At 54.8% G+C, this 14,336-nt stretch overlaps 4 protein-coding genes across 4 annotated transcripts; 2 read left to right on the top strand and 2 right to left on the bottom strand.

The window, feature by feature from the left end:
- Nucleotides 1–828: 828 nt before the first annotated feature.
- On the bottom strand, nucleotides 829–2,093 carry N7510_010624 (NAD(P)H-quinone oxidoreductase; the record flags this gene model as incomplete). Its single annotated transcript, XM_056982549.1, has 4 exons — nucleotides 829–1,455; nucleotides 1,503–1,594; nucleotides 1,684–1,950; nucleotides 2,069–2,093. The coding sequence occupies 4 exons, from the start codon at nucleotides 2,091–2,093 to the stop codon at nucleotides 829–831; spliced, it is 1,011 nt and encodes a 336-aa protein (XP_056828043.1).
- Nucleotides 2,094–2,721: 628 nt separating this feature from the next.
- Nucleotides 2,722–7,488, bottom strand: N7510_010625 (DNA-binding E3 ubiquitin-protein ligase SNT2; the record flags this gene model as incomplete). Its single annotated transcript, XM_056982550.1, has 2 exons — nucleotides 2,722–6,887; nucleotides 6,939–7,488. 2 exons carry the CDS (start codon nucleotides 7,486–7,488, stop codon nucleotides 2,722–2,724), a joined length of 4,716 nt encoding a protein of 1,571 aa, XP_056828044.1.
- A 1,795-nt stretch (nucleotides 7,489–9,283) lies between these two features.
- On the top strand, nucleotides 9,284–9,511 carry N7510_010626 (uncharacterized protein; the record flags this gene model as incomplete). Its single annotated transcript, XM_056982551.1, has 1 exon — nucleotides 9,284–9,511. The coding sequence occupies one exon, from the start codon at nucleotides 9,284–9,286 to the stop codon at nucleotides 9,509–9,511; it is 228 nt and encodes a 75-aa protein (XP_056828045.1).
- A 609-nt stretch (nucleotides 9,512–10,120) lies between these two features.
- On the top strand, nucleotides 10,121–14,290 carry N7510_010627 (DEAD/DEAH box helicase; the record flags this gene model as incomplete). The annotated part of the gene is given in 7 exon segments (XM_056982552.1): nucleotides 10,121–11,059; nucleotides 11,109–11,586; nucleotides 11,636–12,897; nucleotides 12,967–13,081; nucleotides 13,372–13,664; nucleotides 13,895–14,020; nucleotides 14,033–14,290. 7 exon segments carry the CDS (start codon nucleotides 10,121–10,123, stop codon nucleotides 14,288–14,290), a joined length of 3,471 nt encoding a protein of 1,156 aa, XP_056828046.1.
- Between the last annotated feature and the right edge of the window lie 46 nt (nucleotides 14,291–14,336).

The raw sequence follows: 14,336 nt of genomic DNA on the forward strand, positions 1-14,336 counted from the left end.
GCGCAGATCGGCAAGATGAGGTGTGGGCGGGCGCGGTGATGGGGATTAGGAGAGCATGTTAGGAGAGGGGGGTGGGTGGGTGGGTGTGTAGGGGAGGAATAGTACAGTATAGTAGAGGGTAGGTCGGGTAAGGAGGGAGAGTGATGAGAAAGACAGAGAATGCAGACAAGTGTGACATCGAGGAGGGGAGGGGGGGGGCCGGACACGGGGAACGAAGAAGGGGCATTCTTGGCTCCTTCCAGAAGCCTTGGGGCCGGGACGGGAGGATCTTTGTTCTAATTAGCCAGGATAATCGTAGTAGTCATGTCGCCCCCTGTAGGATGATTTAACTCGGTAGGTAACGATGATCCACCATGTCTCGGACACGATGAGTGCGTTTTAACTATGATCGGCTGCTAGTCTTGAGATCTCCTTCCCTATCTACGTGGATGGTGTTCTTCTTCCTTTGCTCAGCCTCCGGTGGAGCATCCTCGTCAGAGGGATCCTGACTTTTTCTAGAAGGCCCACCGGGCATTACTTAAGCGGCCCAGATGCAATGCAAGGAATCACAGTTACTATTAATAATAATTATTGATAATGAAAATGATCATTTGGAACGACTGGAAAGGCACTCATAGGAAGGGTACAAAGGGTAACTAGACTGAGCAGCACTGGAATCCATGGGGGCAAAATCGTCGCGATGATCTCATCGTATCCTCAAGACTCTCTGCGCCAGCATCCGTTTTCCTGGTTCGACTTGATTGGGGGGCTCTGGCCAGCCAATAATGGGACTTCTTTGTATCGCCAAAAAAAAAAAAAAAAAAAAAAGAAGACGACAAGACTACTCCCTCACTCCACCACACAGATAATCTTGCCCTTGGTCGTGTTGCTCTCCAGCAACTGGTGCGCCGCTACAATCTGCTCCATGGGGAACACCTTCTCGACAAACACTCGAAATGTCCCGTCGCAGAACTTGGGCAGCGCATGCTCCGCCAGTATATCGCGCAGCCGGCGCTGATACTCCTCGTCCCGGCTGCGGAGCGTGCTCCCCTCGAACCGGATGCGCTTGTACAGCAGCGGCGCAATATTGACGCCGTCTGGCAGCTTGCCCCCGCCCATCAACCCCAGCAGGACCACGCGGCCATCCCGCGCGGCCACATCCAGATTGCCCTGGAAGTAGGTCGCCCCGATAAAGTCGACGGTCACGTTGACGCCGGCGCCGCCCGTGGCCTTTTGGATCTCGGCGGCCCAGTCCTGCGTGTGGTAATTGAACGCCTTGGTCACGCCGAGCTCTTTTTCCAGGAAATCGATCTTCTCCTGCGACCCGGCCGTCGCGTAGATGGCCTTGGCGCCTTCTGCTTTGGCGAGCTGGATCCCGGAGATCGACACCGAGGACGCGCCTGCGTGCCACAGGACGGACTGCCCGGCCTTGAACTCGCCGATGAGGAACAGGGCCTGCGAGGCTGTGATCCATGTCTGGCCGTTGTCAGCTTCATTCCCGTTTATTGTAGGGGCATATTCACCTCCGGCACGCCCGCCGCCTCTTCCCAGGACAGCGCTTTCGGCTTATGCACAAGCATCTTGGTCGACACGGCGATGTACTCGGCGTAGGCACCTGTAGTATCAATTAGCAATCGTTACCACCTACCCTGGTCGATCCATAATAAAAATCAAGTTAAATATGCAAGGGACAAAGAAACATACCACCGTACGCGAGTCCAAACACCGCATCCCCAACCTTAAAATCCGCCGGCGCATCCCCGCCAAAGCTGTCAATTGTACCGGAGAACTCCACGCCCATGGTGACAGGCGCCTGCGGCGGAACAGGATAATTGCCTTCGCGCTGCAGGAGGTCCATCCGGTTGAGCCCGAAAGCGCGCAGCTTGACCAGGGCCTGGCCCGGCGCGGGGACGGGTTTGGCGATCTCGTCGACGTACATCGAGGTCGCGGGGCCTTTGCCTCCTTTCACAGCTGGGACCAGGGTTAGTTTTGGGGGTCATTGGTGGGCATATAGACGGTGTGATGATGCATTATCAACCATGGTGGGGGGAGGGGGGAAATGGGGACGGAAATGGATGGATATATGTACCGATCGCGCGCATGGTTTCGCTCATCTTGATCTGTGTAGTGCAAGTCTGTCTGTGTGATGGATAGGAAGAGGAAGTGACCCTTGTCGCTGTTCCTCTTATAGTGTTGAACACGCTGCGAAATGGGTCTGCTGTCCGGGTTATCCGCCCAGGCAGTGGAGGGAATTTGTCAGCACAGTTCGACCGTTCAAATGTTGATGTATTCGAAGAATAGCAATGCAATGGATTCGTCTAGCAGACCTCAAACAAAATAGAATCAGGGTAATAGTGAAAGTAAACATTATCCGACGCCAGGTCCTCTACTTCCCGTGTTTCCTTGTTTCCTTCCGTCAATTCCACTCCCCCACCCGGGTTCTTGATGTAGACCGAGATAAAAACGCCAGATCAAGTAGTAGACACAAAGGAAAGAAGGTAGTGCCATCTGCATGGGGGGCAAAAGGGAGAAAAAGAAACAATAAAAAGTCAACAAGACGCCAGGATCCATTTGAATCAGGCGTTCCCTTTTCCGTTCCCTCGCCATTCCTTTTCATTCCACGCTTTTGTTCTTCTCGGAAATGCCACGCATATGCAATGAAAGCAGGAAAGAGGAAGATTATCATACAGTTCATCCCAACAGTCCCCGAAGAGCTCAGGTTCATCATACAAACAACAAAAATTAAGAAAGAAGGTTCCTGAGAGAGGGGCTGGCACTGGCGCCGGACCCGGACCCGGTGCCATTCATACCCGGCGGCCGGCTGGCACTGTGAGAAGGCGTATCGTCGGGGCGGTTGGGAGGCGTAGGGCCGCGCGGATCCACGAGACGCGCCTGCGTGACCGGGGGCGAGTGCGATGGTGCGCCCAGGACCCGGTCGCCCGAGTACATCCGCGGAGGCGGTCCGCCGTTAAGCGCGCTGAGCGAGTTTTGTGGTGATCGGTTGACTGGGGTTGCCTGCACAACTGGGGGGGATGCAGATGCGGCATATGGGCGTGGAGCCGGGCCTGCCTGGGACAGGTGTGGTGACCGCGCCGACATTGGGCCGTATGGGCTCTGGTGCGTCGAGTAAGACTGGAGCGGCGGAGGGCCTGTGCTAGGATAGTGGGACGGCGGCGGAGGTCCAGCCGGGTGCGGCGTTTGATAGTGGTGAGTGGGCGCTGGTGATGCAGAGGGATAAGCAGATGGCGACATGCCATTGCGCCGATTGTCACCCCCGGGGCGCTGCTCGTATCCACCACTGTACGAGCTTGGAGAACGGCCAATCATGCTGCTATTCGGGCCAGAGTGGGTATGCGGCACAAAGGTGTGACCAGGCATTCGCGGAGTCGGTAGCATAGGTGGTCGCTGCGCGGCATAAGGTGAGGGTCGGGGGTCGGGCGACGGCTCGGGTGGATGCTTAAGATGACATTTGTGACATTCGTATGCCTGTTCGGCATCCCCGGGTTGTCCGAAAGGCTGTGGTGGATGGCGGGAATGGAAGGATGATCCGACGCCATTCGCCAACGACGGCCGGCTCTCGAAGCGTCGCCCGTAAGGCCACCATCGCGGGCTGAACTCGGACGAGCATCGGACGCACTTGCGGGTCGTCTCAATGCCGGACACAATCCGAGGTGCGACGTGGTCATCCGTGTCGATATCCATTTCATCAGGCGCATCCTCGCTTGGCGTCGGCTGCAGTTTGTCTTTTGCAGCAGCGACTCCATTGCTCGTGGAGGCCCGTCGGTGTCCGCCATGGTGCGGTGGAGCTGCAACCGACTGCTGGATGTACGCTGCCCTCCGAACAGTCCCCGTAAGAGTGAGATCGGCCTGCTTGTATGTCTGGGCGAACAACTGCAGGGCATTGACGCCCTCCTGGCCCGTCGGCTCTCCAATCTCATGCACAACAGTGGTCACGGCGTGGTGAGGGCAGTAAATCGCTGGCACGGCCGCCCCCACTTCGCCACCTAGGCGAATGGTCTGCACGCTATCGCGCCGAGAACTCTTCACGGGAGTGACATCGAAACCGAGGCGGTATTGCGCCTGGAAAGCACAACCGACGTGGAAGTGGGCGTTGCAACCAGTAAAGTGGCAAGGGACACACGCGCCCTTGTTCGACTTGCAAATCTTGCAAACTTCACGCCACCGGTCCTTGGGGATGAAGCCGAATCCCTCAGCTGGCTCCAGTTCTTTGGCATCTCCATACTTGAGCTCAGGAGTCCACAAAGAACACAGGACATGAGCCCAGTTGTTGCCAGCGGTGCGTTTCAATGGTTCACGAGGACCGACAGGTTTGCCGACAGCTTCTTGTCTCTGCCGATAGAGCTTGATCGCCTCGGAGACCATCTCCTTCTCCAGCCGTTCTTTCTCCTTATCCCGATCGGATTTCTTGCGACTAGTATTCTTGGATGTCTCCATCAGGTCATGTTCCGTCCATGAGACAGGGCAAAGGACGCATTCGTAGGTGGTCGAGATCGACGGACTGCGGTCATTAGAGCACATATCGCACAACCACTTATTGTTAGGGCGCGAATCCTGGATTCCGTAGCAGTTGCGGTGAACAGTCAGGCGACAATCCCGACATGAAAGGTGCTGGTCGCCTGTGGTTGGCTCGACCCTGTTGCACACCGCGCACGAAAGAGTCTTCGCCTTCGGTGGATCAGGAACAACCGGAAGATCGGTGCCCTTGGCCTTCTTTGGCATAGGCTCAACAGAGGTTGCGGTTGAGGTTGCCGTGCTGTCTTTGTCGGTCCGCATTTTCCTCTTCGCAGCATCCAACTTGCCCTCGAGCTGCAGGACGGGGTTGTCCAACGGGATGTTCAACGAGGCCGCAACGGCCGCAGTGGCTGCAGTGATAACGAACGGGGTTTCAGTTGCCAAGATCAGCTGCGTGAATATCTCCTCGTCAATGCGCCGCCGCCATGACTTGTTGCCGCTGGTCGCGATCCGTTTTCCAACCTCATCAACATCCTCCCATTGGATGGCGTACTTCCGCCACATCAAAGCACATTGGATGCAAAGCGAGACTGTAAGCGCAGGGCCCTTGTCCTTCTTCGCCGAAGGATCCGAGAAGACAGTAGTACCTGGGGGCACTCCTGGAGCACGCCGCCACTGTCGTGAGCTACGCGTGTTGCAGAATTTGCATTGGAACCCCAGTTTCAGGGTAACCGCTTTCTCGCTGTCAAAGGCGGAGTCGTCATGATCGTCGGCAACGTCGTCGACTAATTTCGATGTGGTACTTGCGCGTCGGATATCTTTCTTGCCGCGACGGCCTTCGTAACTGCCCCAGATTTGCTTGCCACGAGGGGTTTTCTTCCACATGTAGTAGAACCGAACAATCTGCCGATGAGGCACGGATCCGACATGCTTGGTGATGTTGCGCCATTCTGATCCATACTTGGTCACACCCTGTTCGAACAGCTTAAGCTCTTCCGGTCGCAGATGAGGCTCCTTGAGATCTTTGTATTTGTTGACTTTCTTCAACTTGGCAAGAGCTGCTTGCGAATCAAAGCTGTTGGAGTAGAGCAGTTCGAGGGCCTTGTCGAGGAAGTTGGTCGAATACTCGGGCACTCCAATGTCGGAGGCCAATTTCTTGGCTTGAGCCACGTAGTCGTCGACGAATTTTTCGCGGGCTTCTTGGGTCTCGAAGGCAGCTGGGCCATCGTCTTCTCCTCGGGGAATTTGTTCCGCAGTTGGCATCTTGAATATTAGCTCTGCGGTACGCACTTGCTTTCCATTGACCGTGACCGGCTCATCTTCGCCGCGAGGAATGTACCCTGGTGGTTCATCCTGAACCCACTTGGGTCGAGTAGCCTTCTCCTGCTTTGCGTCCATCGCGGATTGGGTCTCCTTGGAAGGTTTGCTGTCCTTTTTACCGGCGTTCATCTTCGCGTACTTTCTCTTGAGGTCTATGGCCTTGACATATTCCACAGGACGCCCTGGCCAGGCAGGAACGATCGCCTGGTGTCGTGGTCCCAAGCGAGAACTCGCACGGGGATAAATTCGGTCGTCGTAGTCAAGAGCGTCCTCCACCCGGCAATGTACGCCCAAGTAGCGATAGGGCCACATTTTCGCCTGTGCGATTTGCTCTGCGGTCGCAGGAAGAGGCATCAAATCGTCTTCGGCAGCTGGGGTGCTGACACCGGTACCGTTCACAGCGCCATTGAGATGTACTTCCTCTTCCTCTTCCTCCATGATCTCATCCTCGCCCTCGTGTCGTTTTTCGCCGATGATCGGGGTGTTACGCGCCTCAAGCTTGCGTTCTTGGGCGCGGCTACAAGGCGCACAAGCCCAGGCAAATCCACGGGCAGGCTTCTTGGTGAGGACGGGGCGAACGCATTGCATGTGATATGTTGAGCGGCAAACGGCGCAATCCACCGACTCAGAGTTGGCAGCGAACAGGTGGCATTTCGTGCAAGTTTTGACCGCACCTGTGAATTCTTTGGCTCTCCCTGTCTCGACCAAGATGTATTTCCACCGATCATCAAGAACCCTTTTCACTTTGGAGGGAACGTTGATTACATCCTTGGTAGGAATGACATCGTAGAAACGGTGGATGTACCGGTCGAACATCTTTTCGTACCAAAATGAATCCCGACTCCTCTTGAATTCTACAAGGTCGCTGATTTGAGACACATGGCGAATTTCACATTTCCCTCGCAATGAGGCAAGAGGGCATGTATCGGAGTGCATGGAAGCATAAACAATGCGAGGGTCGGCACTATGTCGTTGGATGTCTCGAGGGCGATAATACCAGTTGACTCGGATTGATTCGATGAACCCGTCGGGCTTGGTCTTTGATGGCACAAATTCCATAATTCGAGCCAGGTAATATGCCTCCCCTGGCGGCTCACAGACCAGGTAGACATGATCTGGACATTGGTGTCAGTGGAGGAAACAATACCAAAGAACAAAATCCTTACCATTAATAGCGAAGGTCGTTCCATCATCAGCGTGTAATTTTTCATCGATCAAATAAGGTCCCTGGCCTTCAAAGCTGACCATGTTGGTGAAATAAACCCCATCAGCATCTCCGGGGGCAGAGGTGAAAATTCTCTTGGTCGAAGAAGCGCCGCCAGGGTTCAGCTGTGAATTTGATGTGCTGGCAGCATGTTTGCGTTTTCGTAGTGAACTGGTCCCATTGACATCATCTGGTCTGGCCGAAAATGAAGAGGTACCAGGGATGGCTTCTTTTCCGTTAGTGCCGTTGGTCAGACTCTTCCGGGGGTGCACCGGTGAGGGTTTTTCACTTTCGGATTTAGAGCCATTGACAATGCTGTTAAGGGCGACGCCATTATTTCGTTTGGCCACCTTGGACGCAGGAGCATTCATCTCAATCTCCATGTCGACGTCATGGTCCTCAGCGTAGTTGGGCCGTGGCGCGTTGCGGCCTCTCGATCGCGTGCCGTAAGGGGTCGCGGCTGAGGAGCTGGCCGCATCGGCCTCTGCCTCCGGGGAGTTAGGCGTGGTCATCGAGTGCGACTCTCAGTCATCCAAGGCAGTCTGGTTGCAGGGGAATGGACCAGGGAACCCAAGGGTGGATGACCAGAGCCGTGATGGGAGACACACGTGTGGTGGTTGAAGTGCGATAGCTGTGGCGGTGGTTAAGCTCGAGACTAACATGACACGCTCGATGCGGGTGGAAGGGAGTGTATGTGGATAGCGCAGGCGCGGGGGGCGAAAATCTCAAAAACGGGTGGATGCGAAGGTATGTATTGATTGGGGGAAAAGAATCATGTGGGATGTGCCGAACACGAACATCAAGGAGTGGCGGGAAGGGGAAGATAGGGTTGGGTAGAGCAGGGGAGAAAAAGAAAAAGAGAAGGGAAGGAAGATAAAAACGAACGACCACAAATAGAGTGGGCCTGGGTCAAACACCCGTGGCTGATCGGATTCTCTGCAGGGGGGAACAGGAAGAAAGGGCGTATGGGGGCAGACGTGATATCAAGAACAGGCGACCACGGGGGCCAGCGAGTGACCGATACCAGGCCAGACAGTAAGGGAAAAAGTCGTGAACGGGTGAACGAAGCGATGATGATAATGATGATGATAATGATGAATAGTTACCTACCACAAAGGTACACGCAGATGCGGGAGGTGGATCTGGATGCGAGCGATAAAGCGGATGGGCAGAGCGATCTGCGAAACGCAGAGACGCGTGCGGGCCGATAGGATAGAAATGGGGTGGTGTACGGATCGATGGACCGGGAGAGAAGAGAGAGAGACGAATGAAGGGGGGGAGAAAAAAAAAGAGAGAGGAGGTGAGAGAGAGAGTGAGAGAAGGGAAGAGAGAGAAGGGAAGAGAGAGAGAAGGGAAGAAGAAGACCGGTGGTGAGGTGGAAGCAGAGACGAGGATCCCGACCAGCCCTGGCCCCTAGTCCCGATATGTTAGTTAATATGACGGATGGATGGCATTGGAACCAAAGGGCGAGGGAGAAAACGGTGCTTTCTTTTTTCCCCCATCCGCTTAGAGGAACCCAAACCAGCCAGCTCCCTTGCTCTCACTCAACGACAGGAATGCTGGGGCATGCCGTGTCTAGATCGGCTACGGGAATTGGGGGCAGGTCCGCCTCGCTAGGTGGATGAAGCAGTGAATAATAAATATTAATTCCCTGCCGCACTACGACGTGATCCGAAATCAGAGTCACTAGTTTAAGAAAAGATGATATCGGACGAAGCACTGAAAACCCGCACTAGGCTCCACCCACGATCCCTGCGACCAGGATAAAATACATACTACCATCCATACCGTAACCCCCTCGAGCTCGGCATTTTCCTAGGTGTAACGAACTTCTTCTCATCATCGCAGTAATTTAACCTTCTCCCGGACCAATCGTGGCCCTCCATCCCCCCGGGGGTGCGTGGTTCGCCACCGGCCAGGACTGCGTGCGGAATGAACCCTGAGTCTTACAGCCGGAAATTCCCTGGGGGGTCGGCACTATTATTATATGACATATGGAGTCTCGTTCTGCACTTCCTTCTGTAGGGGTACGTTCCTGGACTTGATTCGGTCTGGCCGGACGGATTATTGCGCTCAGACCTCCGGGGAACCGTTCAGGCTTGACATTTCGCTAGTTATGATATTTGCAGGCGGGTTTCATATGACCGCACAAACGCCCTTTCAGTTGTCAGACATGTCCACGGTGGAATGCCTGATATTTTAGGCGGTAGGGTGTGTCTTTTTGGAGTTGGAATATGTCGATTGAACCTCAACACCATTATTGGCAGCGACACATTCATCAAACACAACGTTGGAGACGGGAACAGCATGATCATGGGTTATAACTATAGTTGCCTATATCGTTATACCACCACCCCTGTCCTGGTGGATGACGCCTCGGCCGAGAATATAACCATGACAGATGGCCACTCTCGGTCCACCCAGGTCCTCTGCTTGAAGGGCATCCGAAATTTTCAGCTTCCGAGGACCGGGGCGGGGACACTTGGGCAGGGTTCGGCGGACCGGCCGGCCCTGAACGACCAGCTGATGTCTTAGAGCATTTGACTTGATTTCTAATGATCAGGTATATGCCAATTTCCTCTTCTCTTACTACCGCACACCGTCGCCCTCGGATATATATTGCGTGTAGAACGCTGGGTATTATTCCAGCCAGAAAATCCAAGTATGAATTGAGTGGTTCCAAAAGGGGCCATAAACCCATCCGATGGACTTCCTCCTTATAGGAAGATACGTTTTATTATTAGATGAGTAGCTCAGGCCCGAGGCGTGCAACCGGCGAGGGCTGGGGCTGTTTGATGCCCCCGGAACAACGTAGAAAATAACCGCGTCAGCGCACAGACTCTATCTTCCCAGCCAATCAGCACGACCCGTTAGGTAGCGTCAAGGTGATCGTTATTGGGGTCGTGCAAGGGGTCCCCAGAATCGCCCCCCGATCACGTTATGACTAACCCTTTGGTAGACCTTCATCGATCATAATTCGAGGAACACCATTCGTATAGAACTATCAGAGTATCCCGTGAAGTAAAGAAATGAATTACCTCATCGCCTGACATAAGCCTATGCCTGAGGCAGACATCTGCACTGGGCCGAACAAACAAACAACGCCGTGCTTGTTTGGAAGCCCAATATGGGTTGAATTCCAGCATGTCCAATGGCCTCCAGTTTAGCGGGGGCGAGACCTCGCTGGAGATTGCCCGCCGACAAAGCTATCAAGTAGCGCCGCTGGCCGGCCACAAGCGGGCAGCAGCGACCAACGCGCCATATAATGGAGACGATGTATTATTGGAGTCGATGCCGTTGGAGGCTGCTCGAGCCTCGTCTCCCCCCTCAGGTCGCTTTTCCGCCAGCAGGATCCATCCGGGCCCCGGCGAACAACGCGAGAACCAACAGCGAGCCACGCCAGTCGCAGCAGCAGCGCCCGGGTCCAGTAAGAACCCGCTGTTGTTGCTATCCAATCCGCGATACGGCCTGCCGCCAGCGCTGACGGCCAATTTTGCGGCCTTGGGTGTCAACCGCATCTATCCCTGGCAGGCCTCGTGCTTGCTGGCGCGCGGCTTGCTCTCGGGGGAGCGGCATTTGGTCTACACTGCCCCCACGGGTGGAGGCAAGTCGCTCGTGGCCGACGTGCTGCTCCTCAAGCGGGTGATTGAGAATCCCACGCGCAAAGCCATCCTGGTCTTGCCCTATGTCGCCCTCGTGCAAGAGAAGCTCAAATGGCTGCGCCACATTGTTGAGAATGTCGAGAAGCACCTCCCCGCCCAGGATGAGGATGACCACTCGTTCCCTCCTCGCAAATGGAAAAAATTGGAGAAATCCATTCGCGTCACTGGATTCTTTGGCGGCAGTCGGACCACGGCCACGTGGGCGGATACCGATATTGCCGTTTGTACGATCGAGAAAGCCAATTCATTGATCAACTCCGCCATCGAGGAGTGTAGCATCGGGGATCTGGGTGTGGTTGTGTTGGATGAGCTCCATATGCTCGACGATGAGCACCGCGGATACCTCCTGGAATTGATGGTGACGAAACTCCTGCTCCTTCAGCAGGATATCCAGATCGTGGGCATGAGTGCCACCCTTTCCGTACGGCTCTTCGTTATCTGTGCGGGTTCATGCTGACCTACTTTTCTAGAATACTGAGATGTTGGCACAATGGATCAATGCCAAGTTTTACATCTCGAACTATCGCCCGGTTCCAATCGACGAATATCTGGTCTATGAAAATGCCATTTATCCAGCCGCGACATCTAGACAGCTATTCCAGACAGCATCGAAATTGACGACAGCGATGTCGACGTCGTTGCATAACACTATACCCCCGCAGAGACTCATCGACCCATCCTCATTCAAGGAACTCAGCAATGCCGCCACAAACGCCATGGTCGCCTTGGCGGTGGAAACTGCTGCCGGTGGCTACGGGGCACTGGTATTCTGCGGCAGTCGCCAGGGTTGCCAGATTCACGCAGCGACGATAAGTGAAGCCATGCCCAGTCCAGCCGAGACAGATGAATTGGGCAAACGGCTGGATCTTCTGGCTGAGCTGCGCAGTCTCTCGTGTGGATTAGACCCGGTTCTGCAGAGCACCATCATCAAGGGGACGGGTTTTCATCGTAGGTATTCCTTTTCTCCAGCGGTTGCAATTATTGATTGGTGTTGTAGATGCTGGCATGACAACCGAAGAACGGGAGCTGATCGCGCACGCGTACGACCATGGCGTGCTCCGAGTCCTCGTGGCCACATGCAGTCTCGCGGCGGGTGTGAATCTCCCAGCCAGACGAGTAATCATCAACGGTGCACGAATGGGTCGGGAACTGGTAGGCCCCGCAATGCTGCGACAAATGTGCGGACGCGCAGGACGCAAAGGGAAGGACGACGCCGGCGAAACGTATCTGATATGCGTGAAAGCCGACCTGGAAGCTGTGTGTGATTTGTTAGATGCCGATATGCCCGCTATCGAGAGCTGTCTGGCTCCTGAAAAGAGAGGACTGAAGAGAGCACTGTTGGAAGCCATCGCGACGGGGTTGGTTTCCGGATGCGAGGCGATCAAAGAATACGTCCGATGCACGCTTCTCTGGCGCACACTGGACAAAAAGCTTGTGTACAGTATCATGAAATCTGCGCTGCAGGAACTAATCGATGAGCAGCTTCTGGTTCTCAAAGAGGACGAGGCCTACGAGGCAACACAACTAGGCCAGGCAGTCGTGGCCTCAGCCTTCTCCCCCGAAGATGGCCTTTTCGTACACGAGGAACTCAAGCGCGCTCTCCGGGCTTTCGTGATGGACGGGGACCTGCACGTCTTCTACATGTTTACCCCATTGCAAGCAACCACAGGCATGCCCATCGACTGGCAAATCTTTCGAGACCAGCTGGACCGCCTGGACGAGAGCGGCCTTCGCGCGTTACAGTTTATAGGCGTCCAGCCTGGCTTTGTGAATACCATGTCTGTCTCCATCACCGTGTCTTTTCTTTTTAATATGAACCGAATCCTAATCCCCGATAGGGTCCAATCCGGCGCCTCGCTCAAAGAGACCACCCCCGAACAATTCAACCAAGCCCGCATCTACCGCCGCGCCTACACAGCTTTCCAGCTCCGCGACATAAGCAACGAAGTGCCCCTCTCCACCATCGCACAGCGCTATCGCATCCCGCGCGGCACCGTCCAGACGCTGGCGCAGCAATGCCACGGCTTCGCGGCGGGGATTGTCAAGTTTTGCCAGCGCATGAACTGGGGTATGCTCGCCACCGTGCTGGACCATATGCGCGATCGGCTTGAGGCAGGTGCGCGCGCGGACTTGTTGGAGATGGCACAGGTTACTTATGTGAAGAGTTGGACGGCTCGGTTGCTGCGCGATAATGGGTTCCCGAATTTGCGTGCGCTAGCTGAGGCCAACCCTAAGGATTTGGTTCCTGTTTTGATGATGGTCGGTTTTGCCCTTTGCTCTTTTTTTCTGATTATAGTTGCGTCTGAAACTGATGGATGGGATGTCTAGGTCAACCCGCGCAAAACACGAGAAAGTCAGCTCTACCCTACCGAAGCGGAGAGATATTCTGCGAAACTGCTGGCTAAAGCCGAGACGATTGTCGGATCGGCCACCAAGATCTGGGGTAGGTCACTTCGGGATTGACCGGACCACTCACTGACGTCTATACATAGAACGGGAGATGCAGATCGAGCCGGAGGAGTGAATAATGACGCATTAAGACAGTATATTGTCTCGATTATGCTACATCTGGGTGTCTGCTTGGTACTTGCATTAGATAGCGTTGATATATATAGATTGTTTCGAAGAGCCCCAATGTCAGATCATGAAAAACATATCATTTCAGGGTAGATGGAAAAAAAGGCTCATGTACAATCATCCAAGCAGCGCATGTATATCACGAAACCCTTATAGGCTCAAAGGCTATCCATATTCGACTGAGCCAGCATCAGCTGCCCCTGATCCACAAAGTCACAAAGCACAACATTCGGTGCACGGCCATACAAGCCCTCGCAGAGCGCTGCGTTAGCTCCAATACTCCCTTCGCCCACCGCGGCGTTAGTGTGGGCAGCGGCGTCGCGGTCCGGAATATCAATACCGGCGATGTCGAGATCGAGGTAATGGTTGATGAGATACATTCGGCCATCAGCGGACGCACCGGGTGGTCGGTCGATGCTGCAGTTCGAGAAGGAGGCGTCGGTCACGTCGTAGGGCGTCTCAAAGTAATAGGCGAACTCATCGTTGATGTAGTTGACCGTGTTTGTGTCGGCGCCGTAGTCTACAAGATGGATATGTTGGTTTAGTCGGGGCGGCGAGAATCTAGGAGGACTTACCCAGGAACACAACTAGTCGCTTTCCTCCCGAGATAATATCTCCTAGAGTTGGCCAATCGCTGATACCCAGTGTGTTACCGGCGGACGTGGGCACAAAAGCGTAGCTGTCCACCCCCCGCGGCGGAGAAGGTATCACCAAACTCGGAGATGTCGACATTGTCACCATTCGTCAAGAGGAGGGTCAAGACCTCGTTCGGGTTCGCATCGAGCCAGCTCTTGATGGTCTCCAGGTACGATTGTAGCGTGCCTGCATCTTCGAGCCAGCAGGAGGTGTGGCACAGCTCCAGGACGCTGTCATCCGTGATGGAGTGGTGGGTTTGGGCTTGCAGGTACCGGATGCCCATATCCAGCTGCGCGGTAATGTTGATATTCTGATTCTGCTGGGGCAGGGACCCGACGAAAGCCGAGTCGTGCGAGCCCACAAAGGTTATGTTCGAGTAGGACCGATTACAGAAGTCGGCATTGCCGTTGCAGACTCCCGTTGCGGACGGGGAAGGTGATGCTGACGGCGTGGACGATGCTCGGGCGAACATCCAGCCTGGCACT

This window comes from Penicillium lagena (assembly GCF_028827675.1).
Source record: "Penicillium lagena strain IBT 129212 chromosome Unknown utg000008l_segment0_segment0, whole genome shotgun sequence".
Classification (NCBI taxonomy): Eukaryota; Fungi; Ascomycota; class Eurotiomycetes; order Eurotiales; family Aspergillaceae; genus Penicillium; species Penicillium lagena.